Source organism: Chelonoidis abingdonii, chromosome 15 (genome assembly GCF_003597395.2).
Source record: "Chelonoidis abingdonii isolate Lonesome George chromosome 15, CheloAbing_2.0, whole genome shotgun sequence".
NCBI classification, from domain to species: Eukaryota; Metazoa; Chordata; order Testudines; family Testudinidae; genus Chelonoidis; species Chelonoidis abingdonii.
The window spans coordinates 37,657,764-37,673,927 of NC_133783.1; the positions used below are offsets into that span (position 1 = coordinate 37,657,764).

The 16,164-nt window shown below is 37.6% G+C and overlaps 1 protein-coding gene across 4 annotated transcripts in view; it reads right to left on the minus strand.

Moving 5' to 3' along the window:
- INPP5A (inositol polyphosphate-5-phosphatase A) overlaps nucleotides 1–16,164 on the minus strand; it is a 427,143-nt gene that overhangs the window by 118,117 nt on the left and 292,862 nt on the right. For all 4 annotated transcript variants that reach the window (XM_075072715.1, XM_032799699.2, XM_032799700.2 and 1 more), the window contains exons 7-8: nucleotides 14,954–15,006; nucleotides 10,262–10,381 (exon numbers count right to left, since the gene is read on the minus strand). In XM_075072715.1, coding sequence (XP_074928816.1) covers nucleotides 10,262–10,381; nucleotides 14,954–15,006 — 173 coding nt within the window. The remainder of the gene's footprint in view (nucleotides 1–10,261; nucleotides 10,382–14,953; nucleotides 15,007–16,164) is intronic.

Consider the following 16,164-nt stretch of genomic DNA (forward strand, 5'->3'; position numbering starts at 1 on the left):
TCACACAGTCTATAAACATGCTTCCCCTGGCCAATTTATCCTAGCTTGACACTACTGAAAAGAGGTTTTTGTTTTGTTTTGTTTTAAAAACAGTAACAAAACAAAAACAACCTTCCTTCCTCCTTTCCCCCCCATAGCTCTGCCAAACTGGCTGAATTGAGGATGGGGAAGAGATGAAAGGGTATTGTCACATTTCTTGGGAAGAAACAATCCAAGGGTCAAAAATGTTATTCAGTGAGCATATTTTTAATCATAACAAAAAGTGGATAAAAAAATAGGAAACATGGATATCCCTTAACATTTACCTATTTTTCTAGGTAGTGAACAATCTCACTAGAATTGCTATATTTTGTGTGTATTATACATGTAAAGGAATTAGTTTGTATAAAACATTTTAAAAAATATTATACATTTAGAAAAATAGTTACAAGATAGCTCTTGCATCAATATAGTACTAAAGAAATCAGTAACAAAATGTTTGGTCTGCATATTAAGCAAGCTACCGACTTGCTAATATAGTGGTAACTCAGAGGTAGTGAGAAATACAGAATTATAAAAGTAATTCAAAATATATTTAAAGTGACCATTTTAGCATTTTAAAAGGCACATCTTGCATGTGAAATTAGAGGACTGTAGTAAGACATCTGACATAAAATGTAGCTCAACATCCATAAATGGAATTGTTTATAAAGAGGTATGTTGTAAGAATATTTAAATAGCATCATGTCATAATAAAAGGGATCTTAAACCCAGAAATAAGCAGCACAGGGGTGGTAGACAGCAGTACAACCTAACTGAGTAACTGTGGTATTCAATTTTTAGGTTAAAACATTCATCTTGTTTACTGTTAATCTCAGTAGAGCTTTGAACCAGAAGGGATCTATTTCAGTTTGAATCTACTAAAATAATGCTGAAGTATGTCTGTGCATGCTGGGTTAAAACCTTTTCCCATTTAATCTGATCACTGAAGTGTTCAGAAAGCATTGCAGAGGTTGAAACAATAGGGAAGTTTGCATACTTGCTATGTGCAATGCAAGACACTGAAGCCCCACTGTTCACAGCAACTAGAAAGGGAGTCACAGAGTAGTGTTAGAGTGAAGGTCACAGAAAGGTTACTGGATAGGAGACAGAACCACTGATAAGTATTTAACAATCAGATACAGGTTCCCAATCAGATTAAAGAGAAAACAGTAACAAAGCATTAAATTATGTACTTTTCACTTCCATTTATCTTTAAATTCCAATCAGTCCTAATAACAACTCCTATAGTGACTTCTGGTGGAAAGCAAAGGAACAACTACAGTGAAATCTCTGTTACACTATCATAGCCTGGCCAGGACACTGAAGGTTGAGCCACCAGAGACAATTAAGGTTTGGTTAACACAGCACCAGATATGTGGCCTTTAGGTTCCTATTCCCATCAATCCCACCTTAATTTTTTTTTAAAAAAACATTTCAGCCTCGTACTTCCATTGGCCACCTCTTCCTTAAATTTTTTTCTATAGGAATCCACAAAAAAGGACTAGATTTCTAGATTCAAGAAATAATTATTTTTTAAGAAAAGTTAACTGGTGACAGTCTAAGTGTACCTAAACAGATCTAATATAAATGCTTTCAGTGGCATGTCTAAAAATCTTGTAATATTGTCATTAAAAAGCTGAACATTATCATATCTCTGTGCCCTATTCTTTTTGATATAATAGCTACAACCTATTAATAATATCAAAACATCTCTAAAGGTCAAGCAGAAAACAAGATGAAAGGCGTTGTCAAGAAGCTAAGGCAATCATCTTAATACTCAAGGCATTTGCCAGAGCTGTTTAACTAATATGTGATGTTCACTTTTAATTTCAATATAGTGCCATTTGGGCAAAAAATGTTCTATTTTTTAATTAATTACCATGTCAGCAGCTATTAAGATTAAAACAAAGACTACATCAATAATAAATATTAATCCAAAAAAAAGGATTACAAGAAGAGCAATAAAAATCAATTTTTAGAGCTAGAAAACTGTGACTTTTCCTAGTTTGGCTGGTATTTTCATTATATTGACAAAACCATGATCTTACCTGACACTGACATTCACCTAATATAATAGCAGCCATGTATAATGATGTAAGTACTTGTCAATTTTACTACAGTAGAACACAATTCTATTACACTGAGGTTAAGTTATAAGGAAATTCTCCTGCTCTTCATCAGATGTAAAACACATATGGATCAAGAAATTCGAGAAACTTTTTTTTTTTTTTTTAAATAGTTCCCTGTTATGTCATGGGAGATTAAAACTCTTCCAAATAATTTGTGAAACTCACAGTGTTAATAATCTTCATACTTACTCGTTGATAGAGAATAGACTCATACTACTGTATGTCTTAATACACTTAGGGCTTGGCTACATTGGCACTTTACAGCGCTGCAACATTCGCGCTCAGAGGTGTGAAAAAACACCCCCCTGAGCACTGCAAGATGCAGCGCTGTAAAGTGTCAGTGTAATCAGGGTGGCAGCGCTGGGAGCGCGGCTTCCAGCGCTGCACTTTACACCCGTAAGGGATGTGGTTTACGAGCAGCGCTGGGAGAGCTCTCCCAGCGCTGCGGCTCTGACTACACTCACACTTCAAAGCACTGCCGTGGCAGCGCTCCCACAGTGCTGCTGGGGCAGCGCTTTGAAATTTCTAATGTAGCCAAGCCCATAGTAAGTATAGCTACCCTATAATACATTAAAGGACTGGGTAAAACAAAACAAAACACTGACAATTTAATAAAAAAACATACCCGGAACCTGGGCCACAAAATGGCCTGCAGAATATTCCAGCATGAGATTTTGTTCTACTACCTCATGAAAGTTAGAAATGTAAATCATACTTTTGCCTTTTTGTGATACAATTAGAAGTGATCAGAGGATAGGCATTGCATGTCCTAGTTAGGTAACCAACATTAGAAGATGAAGATTAAATAACACTACTGCCACCTCTGTCACTCCAAATAGAAACACTGAAGTTTTTTTTTTTTATTCACAGGGTGGGTATAAGATGTGGCAGAAGCTTGCCACCATTACCCTTCCAATGACCTCAGCCTGGAAGCATTGCTCTGTGGCTGTGGGAGATAAAGGAGCCACTAAGTCAGTCCTCCACCACATATGTCGAAAACACTGATAATAAGTAAGATGACTCAGTGGTGAACACAAATCTGTATGATCTGGGAATGTCAAAGAATGTTTCCCTAAATTTTAAAATCTCGTGCTTCATCAACTATACAAACACATGCCACTAATCCGAATATATTCTTAAAAATATAAATGAATGATTACCATTTGAAAAAATAACTTAGTAAAATTATGTAATAAATATGCAAAAAACCCCTAAAAATACTGCCCAATTTAAATTCATGTTATCTAAGCAACACTAATTAGTTAATTTTCTGACCGATGGTGTCAGACATGTAAAAGGCTGAGCCAGTGGAAAAACAAGACGAAAAAGCCCCCAGCCTTTGACTTTATCTGACAGGTTGAAAGTAACAAGATAATTTTGCTGGACTTATTCTTTGTGGAACATATTATACAAACACACTAATTTTGAGAGCACTTAACCCTAGATTAAAGAGCGGGAGGCAGAAGAGACTGAATATTAATGAGCTGGACCCAATGTGTTTAATGAAAAGTTGCTTTTTCTGAATGTGACATTGGATGTTAAACCTTGGTTAGAAGACATTTGAACGGAATGCCTTGGGACTACATTCTATTTGGGCACATCACAAATTTCCTTATAAACTTGAAAATGCCATGGTTACAGTCAGAATATTCACTTGTTAAAGTAAGTATTGTAAAAACGAGATGGATGGAATAAAACAGGGGGAAAATGATGTGGGCTACTCCTAGAATTTTCTCAAATGACCCAGATCTTTAGAATTAAGTTTTCCTTTGCCTAGAAACGAAGTGGCTTTTCTTTTCCTCATTCAGCTGTTAGTTCTGGGAAAAGCCCAAAGAGAAACATTTAGATTGGAGGGGTCTTTGAGAAGATGTGACAGTTGACTGATGAGCATCCATAAAATGACAAAGAATAGTTGTGTGAAGCCTGTGCATCACATCACCTCTCCCTGGGAAACTAATTGCTCTGAATTGTTAATAGTAACATTATTTTTCTGGCAATCATTTCTTTTGAATACCCAAAATGAGCATGAAACAGCTCCTTTGAACGGACATAAAAGTTAAATGTCCCAATGTTGATCAAATTAACTTCAGCGATGTGACAATGGACTATATTTGTGAGAAAATAATGAAGGGCACAAAGGGGTGCTTCATGCCAAGATTTCACAGTTGTAATGTAAAAATGTTTCTGTTGAACTAGGCCAGGCAACATTCAAAAGGAAAACAGAAGAGCACTGTCACTTTCTTAAAAAAAGCTCATTTCATGGATCTGAATGGTCTGGATAATTTCAGGAAGTTTCAAACGTTGGCACATAAGAACGACAGCATCAAGTTACTATTTCACATCCTGATTCTTATTTAACTCTCATATGATACTCATAAAGAACACGCTCTTGTAGTCCTTAGTCAGGCAACAATCCTATTGAAGTTGACAGATATTTTGCCTGAGTCAGGGCTGTAGGATTTGGCTCAAAAGTAGTCTAATTTCATGCAGACAAAAGGACTAATTCATAAATAAAATATTTATGTAGGCATGACGTGAAGCATGTGCATGAAGTCTGCGATTTACACTGTTAACGACATGTTCCTCTCCCTATTTCACATATGAACTTAATTCCCCAAATTTAGAAGCTATGAAGATGCAATTCTGGTGAAGATAGGGGCGGGATTAGGCAAGTAAATTATCCAATATTGGAAGCGAAGCAGCTTTCAGATGTTCACTTCTGAAGCAGACGGAGTAAATTCAGTCTCTGTTATATCAGTGTAAATCCAGAGTAACACCACTGACCTCCAAGAAGTTAGACTGGATTCCTGCAAACACTGAGAAAAGGATTTATCTATATATAGTCTACAACAAAAAGTCCATGATAATTCTGCCTTCCTCACGGTCACTGAATTATAAAGGTAAAATAATAAAATGACACATTACACACATACTCCAGTTGCCCTTTGCACATTCTCCTCACCACATTATTCTTATGCCTCCATTTTTTGTTTTTTGAAACCAAAATAACCTGTTTACTATTCCAATATTATTAGATTAAATATTTGCATTCAAAAATGTTATTTGGAATTACTACATAATTACGCAAACATTTCTAGATACCGCTAACATCAACTATCATTTTTAAAAGGTTAATTTAAAGATATTTGAGAAGCTTCATGCCTACGTACTAAAGCTTTGGCATAAATTATATGTGGTTAACAAGACTTTTGTAAAGTTAAAATAATTTACTTAAGTTTTACTTGTATCGCTTTTAATTCTTGCATAAGAGAATCGTGTGGTCATTTGAACCCCACATTAACGAGGTTTCAATTAGTTAATGTTTACGAAGATATTCACAGAAATGCAGATGCACACAGAGGACAGAACTGTGGTTCACTTACTCCCACAGTGACTGACATCAACTGTGAGAAGGTGTTTCTGTTTCATTCACTAAAGGTTTAGCTCATTAAACTGTTTTCCTTCTCAGTATTGTTCACTGAGTCTGAACTGCATTGCAGTTAAATGCTCTTTAGCACTTTAAAGGCTTTAGAGGAAAATACTTATCAGCCTCTGTTTTTAACAGCATTAAATCTGCATTATTAGTTCATGCAGATAAGGGGATTTAAAGGCCTGGCTTGAAAACTCTCTCTTCTATGTTTATCTGACACTGCATAGCTCCTGTAGCTCAGCTGGAAATGTAGATCTATGAAGCTTTAAAGAGAGATTAAAGCCAAGAAAAGAAGTACTTTCCCCCCTATAGATGTTCTTACTTTTCCTTTTCCTACTGTCTGAAGGAGTGATGGCAGACAATGGTCAAAGATGGTTCCCAAAACCTTCTGAATGGGGACACTGTTGGTGGTAGCATTCATTCAAAGTGAGCTTCAGTGTATTGTCCTCCCCAATCAGCAGATCAGAATAGAGTTTGCTGGTGGCTGCCAAAAGGTTAGCAGTGCCCATGAAAGGGGTTTCCCATTATTCACTGCTCTTACAGAACTCCTCTTTTGTGCTTGTCAGCCCATCATTTCACTATGGAGGTCCGGATCTGCGGCTGGCTGCTCTCTCAAAATGAGCAATTCATGTGAATGCAAACCCACAGTAGTAGTGCAACCAAAAATTGAAGGTTTCTTTTCTAAAGACAGGGGAGTTAGGGCAGTTTTTGGCAATGTCACATTTTAATGATATACCATCATGACATCTTTGACCCACAGTAAACACTAATACTACAGTCTGATTTCTTTACCCTTGCCAGGGCATCGTGGGAGGTCCAAAGCCAAAATTAGCTAAATGAAGCACATAGCATGCTGTGGCAAGCAAGCAATAAATACAGATAGTCTGTTTAGGTTCCTTAATGCAGAACAAAAGAGGAGAGGAAAATAAAATAAAACAAAGCAAAGGAATAATTATATCTTATCTGTTGGGGTTCTGTAACAATATATATCATTTTTTGGCTAACAGCACTCCCAGTCAAACAGATCTACAAGTCTCTGAAGCTTAGTTCATTAATTCAAAGCATGTCTTATAAACTTACACAGCCAGCCTATTTACATCACATCAAAAAAGTTCATGATTTTAAAAAAATGTATTAACTGCTTTACTCTAATAGAAATGGCATCAAAATAATGATTTCTCTTCTCTAGCCCTCCCAAAAGTGAGAACGACACACTAAACATTACAGCATTTCCTACCTACCCCCTACTGGTGTATAGTGGAAAAGCAGGTTGTGAACACAGTGGAGAAAAGCTAAATCTTTCATTAAATAGATGGGCCAGTTTTTAGCTAAATTAAAATTATCCTGGAGACATAAGCAGAGAGGTAAGGCTTTGGCTACTATATTTTATAAATAAGAAAGTATCAATACCTAATTCTATACTTTAAAAGTCTTTCAATGAAAATCTAAAAATAGGAAAAAGCACAATACTGTCTACATACTAACAAGGTATTTTATGCTGCATATCTAAATTAGGTTCTATTTCCTCTTCATCTTCTATAGGAAACAATCAGCAAAATAAACTATTATTCTTTTGTAGAGAATTCCTCACAGAGGATGATATTGTATGCAGCATCTCAACGCAAAAGGGAACATTGTGTGTAAATGATGGAAAGAGGAGCTGGTTCATTGACCATGAGTCACCCTTAATCTCAGACCAACCGTTGAGCACAGCCTAATCTTTGTTAGGGTGGAGGAATGTGGATTTTTTAAGATCCTCCCATATTTGTACTCATTTACCCCTTCTCCCTTGCTCATCTGACGCCCCTGCTTCCTCCCCCACCCCCCAAAGTGCTCCTTATGAGGCTACCCACCCAGTGCTGCTCAAAGCAATGGCTTGGGGGTGGGATGCACAAGCCACTCTTAGTACCTGCCAGTCTGAACTTGGATTTCCCATATAGCAACACTCTTAGGCTGATCTCCAGTATGTTAAGGCTCAAATAAATAAAGTTAACTCACTCAACCTTTTCTGAAAAAAATGTGGCTGTGACAGTTTCTTCACTGGTCTTGGATATCTCTTACTGAAAAGCTCATTCTTGGTGGCATATATTGCACCTTGGCACCCCTGACAGGAGGAGTCCCAGACCATGCTATATTTAAATGCAGAGAGGCCATCATAGTTAGGGCTCTACCGAATTCACAGTTCATTTTGGTCAATTTCACGGTCATAGCATTTTTAAAATCATAAATTTAATGAGTTCAGATGAATTGAAATGAGTTCAGATGTTGAAATCTAAAATTTCACAGTAGTGTAACTGTAGAGGTCCTGACCCAAAAGGCAGCTGTTGTGAAGATCGCAACGTTATTGTAGGAGGGTTGCAGTATTGCCACCTTTATTTCTGCACTACTGCTGGTGGCGGCGCTGCCTCCAGAGCTGGGCAGCTCTAGAGCAGTGGCTGCTGGCTGAGAATCCAGCTCTAAGGGTGGCATGATATGTTATTGCCACGCTTACTTCTGCACTGCTGCTGGCAGGGCGCTGCCTTCAGAGCTGGGCACCTGGCCAGCAGCTGCCGCTCTCTGGCTAGCCAGCTCTGAAGGCAGTGCAGAAGCAAGGGTGGCACTACTGTGGCCCTCCTTCAATAACCATGTAACCCCCCCCCGCAGCTCCCTTTTGGGTCGGGACCCCCAGTTTGATCAACTCTGGTCTTCCCCATGACATCTGTATTGTATAGCATAAAATTACACAAAAGACCAGATTTCATGGTCCATGATGCATTTTTCATAGCTGTAAATTTGATAAGGCCTTAGTCATAGCTCTTAGCTCTGCAGTAATATTAACCAAGGCAGAGGCTTTCAGGAAAGCAATCATCTGGAAGCTATAGGGGAGTGGGAAATAGATAGAAGCCTTTTATGGAGAAGTGAAGAGAGATGTGAGGTGCTAATGTAACACCGCGGGCAGGATTTAACTGGGGACCTCTGGAGCTTAGTGCATGAGCCTCTACTGTATGAGTCAAAAGCCAACTGGCTCTTAGCTAAGCCTGTTGAGCAGACTCATTTAACCCACTCTCTCTAAGTAGTCTCGGTGCCACTAGGGACAGGATACCACACCCAGAAGGATTTGTAGAGAGAGAGAACTTGGGAAACATGGGGGGTTAGAAAGAGGAGTACAGAAAGCAGCATGTCATGGTATCTACATGGTATCTTCACTAGGAGACATGGTCTGTTTTTAGCACATTAGCTAACATGTTCAAATCCTAATGATTCAAGGCAAATTGTAGTTTTAACATATGTTAGCTGGTTGAGGACCCTATGGTTTGCCTCAACCAGATGACTTATGTGCGTTACAGTTAAAACTTGGCTTGTTTGCATTAGGATTTTAAACATGTTAATTAACATTTATTAGAATGCACGTTTTTGCTGCACAGAGAAAAAAAAGAAGGCCACACTGGTGCCAGATGACTGTGTGAGGGGGGTGGGGGGGAGGGGGCAAAGTCTGAGGAGAGAGTGGGAGAGACAGAGTGGAAGGGAGGTGTCTTGCAAGGAACAAAGGAGGGAAGGTTGAGTGCAAGGTGATGGTAATCTGTTGAGAAGCAGGGAGATGTAATTACTAGCAATGTCACAGAAAGCATGCATGTGTGTTTGAAGAGGAGAAAATTTCAACGTTTAGATAAGAAAGGAAAAGAAAAAGAACTGCACGAAAAGAACCATGTTATGAATGAACCTATTCACTCCTGATATCAAATTATTGCTAAATTTATGTAACTGTTAGATTCCTAAAAAGCTAATTATATCTATTGTATCACCATTATGTCATAGATAACATTGCACATGAAGACTTCTTTAAAGAGAAATTTTAGGCTCTATTTCTCTGGGAAACATGAAGTCAATCGATACTTCATAAAAGAAACATTCAAATCTTCCAGAAGAATCATTAGATGTGACAGTTCAGGCTACTGCTCTATAAACATATTTCCTTTCTGCCTATACATTGCCAGTACATGTATGCCCATACATAAATCATCTTTTCTTAATGGCTGCCTTTATCATGGATCCATAACTACTAAAGAGGATTATCAAAAAGTTCTTTAGCATATTCTGACAATGCACTGCCCACTGGACTCAGTTTACTTTGTTAATACTTTGATAGACCATGGTGCTATCAATAGCGGTGGCAGCTGTGTACAAATAATACATTCTCTTTTACAAACAGATGAGATGTTCACTGTACACTGCCTGTGTTAATCTCAACATACCTTGCATTAAACACACATTTGAACATCAACATTACTGGTTTTAACTTAGCCCCTGTGTAGACTAGGGGGAAAAAGGTGTACCTTTAAGATGTGCTAACACATTTTAAAAATATACTTTTTTCCCTAAGCTACAAAAGGCTATAGAAAAAGTCCACAGAAATTCCCCAGTCTTTTCAATTTCTTTTAAAATAATCAGCAACACAAACTGACCTCTAATCAGATCCATGTGAAAACATTCTCAACTCTTATAAAAAGTGTATTGTTTTAATCTGTATCAGTACAGTTTTGCAAGTGGAGGAAAATGCTATAAACAATATACTGTGCGCGACTGTTATTGGACAATGGAATAAAAAAATCTCGGTATGACTAGAAAGTAAACTTTATCATAGCTTTTATAAACTACTAATGGAAGGGGAGGATGAGAGAGACTAGTAGAGTCTAATACATACCTATCAAGTACATAACCAAGAGCTTTATGTCGTATTCCTGAGTAAACCGATGGGCTTGTTTCCCAAGCAATTAAATTGGAAGCATCATGGAAAAGATGAATGTTTACCAAATCAAAGGCACTATGACAAAGGAAAAACAAATAAAATGACTCAGAATAAAAGAAAAAACATTAGTAGCAAGCAGCGGAGCATTCAACATCATAGCACAACATTGTATATTCACTGCTACGGCAACTTACATTTACTCATCCAGACAGTGCAAAGTTATGTTATCATAGTAGAAATTGCCATGGAGAGTAGCACTGATCTGATCCATAGTTAAGGTTTCAGCTAGGCTTCTTTTTAGAGTTTACGTATTATATAAAAATAGAAAGATTGAGATCAATTACAGCTCAGAGAGAGGGGTAGGGATTTCTGTGCAAACTAGACAAACTGTAACACAACATATGCATAACTAGAGCTGGTTGGAAAAATTCAGATGAAACAGTGTTTTAGAGATTGAAACATTTTGTGGAAATGGTTTGATTTCACTGAAGAGCTGTTGGAACCTACCTGACTTCCTGCTGGTATACCTGCCTGCCCACCCAGGTGGCTACCAGGAACCCCAGGACTTCCAGGGTCTGTGGCGCCAGGGCAGCCTTCCAGGCAGACAGCCCGGAGCTGATGTTCCATTCCCTTTCACAGAGAATTTTGACTTTTTTGATTTTGCTCCTCATTGGAATGAAAACAAATCTTGAAATATTAAAATCCTCTGCAAAATGGAATTGCTTTTCTCTTACCAGCTCTTTACATAACAACTAAATAAGAACGGCCGTACTGGGTCAGACTAAAGGTCCATCTAGCCCAGTATCCTGTCTTCCAACAGTGGCCAATGCCAGGTGCCCCAGAGGGAATAAACAGATCAGGAAATCATCAAGTGATCCATCCCATTGCCCATTCCCAGCTTCTGCAAACAGAGGCTAGTGACACCATCAGTGCACATCCTGGCTAACAGTCATTGATGGACCTATCTTCCATGAATTTATCTAGTTCTTTTTTGAATCTTATTAGGATTCCACAGGTTGACTGTGTGTTATGTGAAAAAATACTTCCTTTTGTTTGTTTTAAACCTGCTGTCTATTATTTTCATTTGGTGACCCCTAGTTTGTGTGTTCTGAGAAGAGTAAACAACACGTCCTTCTTTATTTTCTCCACACCAGTCATGATTTTACTGACCTCTATCATATCCCTCCTTAGTCGTCTTTTTTCCAAGCTGAAAAGTCTCAATCTTATTAATCTGTCCTCACATGGCAGCTGTTCCATACCCGTAATCATTTTTGTTACCCTTTTCTGAACCTTTTCCAATTCCAATATATCTTTTTGAGATGGGGCAACGAAATCTGCAGGCAGTATTCAAGATGGGGACATACCATGGATTTATATAGAGGCAAACTGATATTTTCTGTCTTATTATCTATCCCTTTCTTAATGATTCCCAACATTCTGTTCACTTTTTGACTGCAGCTGCACATTAAGTGGATGTTTTCAGAGAACTATCCACAATGACTCCAAGATCTCTTTCTTAAATGGTAACAGCCAATTTAGACACCATCATTTTATATGTATAGTTGGGATTATGTTTTCTAATGTGCATTACTTTGCATTTATCAACACTGAATTTCATCTGCCATTTTGTTACCCAGTCACCCAGTTTTGAGAGATCCTTTTATAGCTCTTCACAGTCTGCCTGGAACTTAACTATCTTGAGCAATTTTGTATCATCTGCAAAATTTGCCACCTCATTGTTTACCCCCCTTTCCAGATCATTTATGAATATACTGAAAACGACTTGGCTCAGTACAGGAACACCACTATTTACCCCTCTCCATACTGAAAACTGGCCATTTATTCCTACCTTTTGTTTCCTATCTTTTAGCCAGTTACCAGTCCATGAGACGACCTTCCCTCTTATCCTATGAAAGCTTACGTTGCTTAAGAGCCTTTGGTGAGGGACCTTGTCAAAGGCTTTCTGAAAATCTAAGTAACTATGTCCACATGCTTGTTGATCCCCTCAAAGAATTTTAGTAGATTGGTGAGGCATGATTTCCCTTTACAAAAACCATGTTAACTCTTCCCCAACAAATTATGTTCATCTATGTGTCTGACAATTTTGTTCTTTACTATCATTTCAACCAGTTTGCCCAGTACTGAAGTCAGGCTTGATAATTGCTGGGATCACCTCTGGAGCCGTTTTAAAAAATTAGCGTCACATTACCTATCCTCCAGTCATTTGGTAGAGAAGGTGAGTTACAGACTACAGTCAGTAGTTCTGAAATTTCACATTTGAGTTTCAGAATTCCTGGTGACTTATTATTGTTTAGTTTATCAATCTGTTCCAAAACCTCCTCTAATGACACCTCAATCTGGGAGAGTTCCTCAGATTTGTTACCTAAAAAGAATGACTCAGGTTTGGGACTCTCCCTCACATCCTCAGCCATGAAGACCGATGCAAAGAATTCAGTTAGTTTTTCAGCAATGACTTTATCGTCCTTGAGTGCTCCTTAGCATCTTGATCATCCAGTGGCCTCACTGGCTGTTTAGCAGTTGATCTTGTTTATGTAATCTTTGTCTGCCCATCCTCCTTTCCCTCCCCCTATTATTGCAGCTTTTAGTAACTCTGTCATATCTGCCATAAGAACGTAAGCTCTTTGGGTTACGGACTGGTGTCTTGCTATATGTCTGTACAGTACCTTGAATATTTTGGACAGTGTTGTAATATGAACAATAATCATATCTTGGCAATATTCCTGCCTATATGATGTCCTTTGCAATGTCAATTGCACTATACCCTCTATTTTTACTTCAAATTTTAAGAAACATTCTAATGAATATAATGTCACTTTACCATATACCATTAGCATCCCATTCTGCTTCCATTGAACACACCCTAGAACTTCACAGTTCCAGCCGCTGTTGAACATTTACTTCAACAGCTTTGCTTTGAGCAGAGAGATTAAGGGTATATATGCATTATAGCTGTTAGGTGTGATTTCCAACTTGAGGAGACATACCTGTGCTAGCTCTGATCGAGGTCGTGTGCTAAAAACAGAAGCGTAGCCATGGTGGTGCAAGCAGTGCAAGGGATTAGCTGGTCCAAGTATACACCTGGGGTCTCAAATGGATCATATATGGAGTAGATAGCTCTTCCTGCTGCTCATGCTGCTGCAGCTACACTTCTATTTTGAGCGCACTAACTAAATCAGAGCTAGCATGAGTATGTCAGCTCAAGCTGGAAATTATTCTTTCTAACTTCAGGATAGATGTATCCTTAGTCTCTCTACTCAGAGCAAAGCTGTTGAAGGAACTGTTTGCCGTGGCACAGAAGCAGAAATTGGAGCTATGAAGTTCCAGGTTTTATATAATGAAGCAGTTTTAGCTACCAAAATACAGAGTTTCATTTGCTTCTGTGGCCTCAGGCTGTGGTTAACTAATTGTTAGTCTCCAGCCCAGAGGATTTTTTCTGTGTGTGAGAAGCTAGAATTTTCCCAAAATGTACAATCTATAAAGGTTTTAAAAGCCTTTGGGTATAGGAACTCTATCAATCATTATGAAAAGTAATGTGTTTAAACAAATCAGAATTTCTTACTCATGTGATCACCTATTATTTAGTGAACAGACACAATCAGACCCCAATCCCAATAACAGCAATTAATACAATTTGCATATAAGCAAAATAAATAGCTTCAGTGATTATAAAAACTCCAATGCACCTTCAAAATCTATATCACCTAAATAAACCCTTTGTCTTGCATATGCCTCTGCTGTGAATGTTGTTCATTTGGAGAAATTTTTCAGCAAGGTACTTTAGCACATATTTAACTTTAAGCACATGAATCTTGACTTCATATAGACTATTCATGTGCTTAAAATTAGGTACATGCTTAAATACATTGCTGTATAGGGTCCTAAATCTGGATCAAATGTGTTCAGAACACAGAATCTCAGAGAGCTCCAGTTCTCTCTCTCACCCAAAGAGTTAACAATATTAATGCAACCAACTAAAAAAGGAGATAAACCATCTACCAAAGAAACATCTAATAGTCAACTGCAGATGACCATTAGAAACAGAGTTAATTGGTGGTACAGCTTCTTCTCAGAAAACGGTTTTATGTGTCATATTGTAATAATCTTGGACATTATTTGGTTGTAAAAAAGAAAAAGTTCAAGGCGCAGATGGCTTATCAGGCTGATGCAGTTTAAGGCAGATCTGTTTCCATAGCCAATACAGTTGACTTCTCACCTCTGTGGATCAGGTACCCATTTTGCAGTTGGGCGAACACGAGGTAGCCTTTCAGTGTGAGATTGAGCAAGACTCAAACCCAAAGCTTTGGAGATTATAATGAGTACATAGAGAATGGTATATTTTTTCATAAAATACTTCCAAAGCTTTTTGGATGTCTGTGCCTCACAGATAATTTTCTTGATCAGTCTAATGGCACGTATATGCAAATATTAAAATCACATTTATAAAAACGAGTTTTACCACTTGTCATTTACAATTTACTAAGCATTATTATGCACATAATAAAGCTAAGCATGATTTGTCATCTCTTCTTTGTAGCAAATAAATTTGGTTATATACATAAAGTTTCTCATAGAAAATATACATGAAATAAAGACAATCATAAATAACTTTAATAGGATGCAACATACCAATCAGTAATACACCATCTTGTGCGAATGAAGCCTTTTCTGGACCATTTACACTGAAAAATAAATAAGCAATTTAAATCAGTAAGCTTAAATGAAGGATTGATGGGAGTATATGAAGAGGTTAAATATACTTTACAAGAGAATATTTTTAAACTGTTTATTGAGAACATAAAATGAACAACCCATATAATGTTTAAGTAATGAGCACTATGAACTATACAAATAGGATCAAAATAAAATATTATTCTCTACTATAAGGATTTAAATTGCACTGCTTACTTCTTTTTTCACTAGTCTAACAATAAACTTGAAATAAATACTACTTAAATAAACCTAGTCACTTTTACATAAGTGAGTACTAACAGGGAAATGATTGTCACATTTGTACTTTCAGAAGAAAAATAAAATTACTTTGAATACATACCAGAAAAAAACAACCAATTCTTATCAATTGTGAATAAATGCCTTAACTTGTTTGTAAATTTATCTAAAGTGTGAAATTGCATCATGGAGTTTTACAATGAATTTAAATGAGTGGGACGTTAGAAAGCTGTACTTTTTCTGCAGATTCTGCCTATCTAATAATTCTATAAAAGTTAAAGTGAATTTAAATGAGAGTGTAACAATACATTTATCAAAACAGCAACATCCTCTGTAGGATACAAATCAACTACTGCCAAGGTATAATACTGCTGGCATAGCAAAAGAATACTTTCAGCCGTGGTCCTAAATTTCTCTACCAAAAGAAAAAAATAATTTAAATTAAATTAAAGAAGCCATTATGTTGGATCCCATTAACATAAAGCTACAGTGACTGTGATGCTGGATGATTCATTGCCCCAGATATACTTAAATGAGGATGCCTATGGTTTTGTGGCAAAAGACTGCAACTACTTATAACTATATCATAATAAATAACTATTAACCATAGTACAGCATCCTTTAGAATGGCAGTAATCACACTTCTGGCCTCTCATAAGGCAATATAGTGTGACAAATTTCCTCCTCTACCTTTGTAGGTCCTGCGCTTATTGGCGGATTTGCTCACCTCAGTGATCTTCCCCTCTGGTGGAACCCACAGTCTGAGTCAACTCCTCCTGTGTCTGATCAGGAGTTGGGAGGTTTGGGAGGAACCCAGGCCCGCTCTCTACTCCGGGTTCCAGCCCAGGGCCCTGTGGATCGCAGCTGTATATAGTGCCTCCTGTAACAGC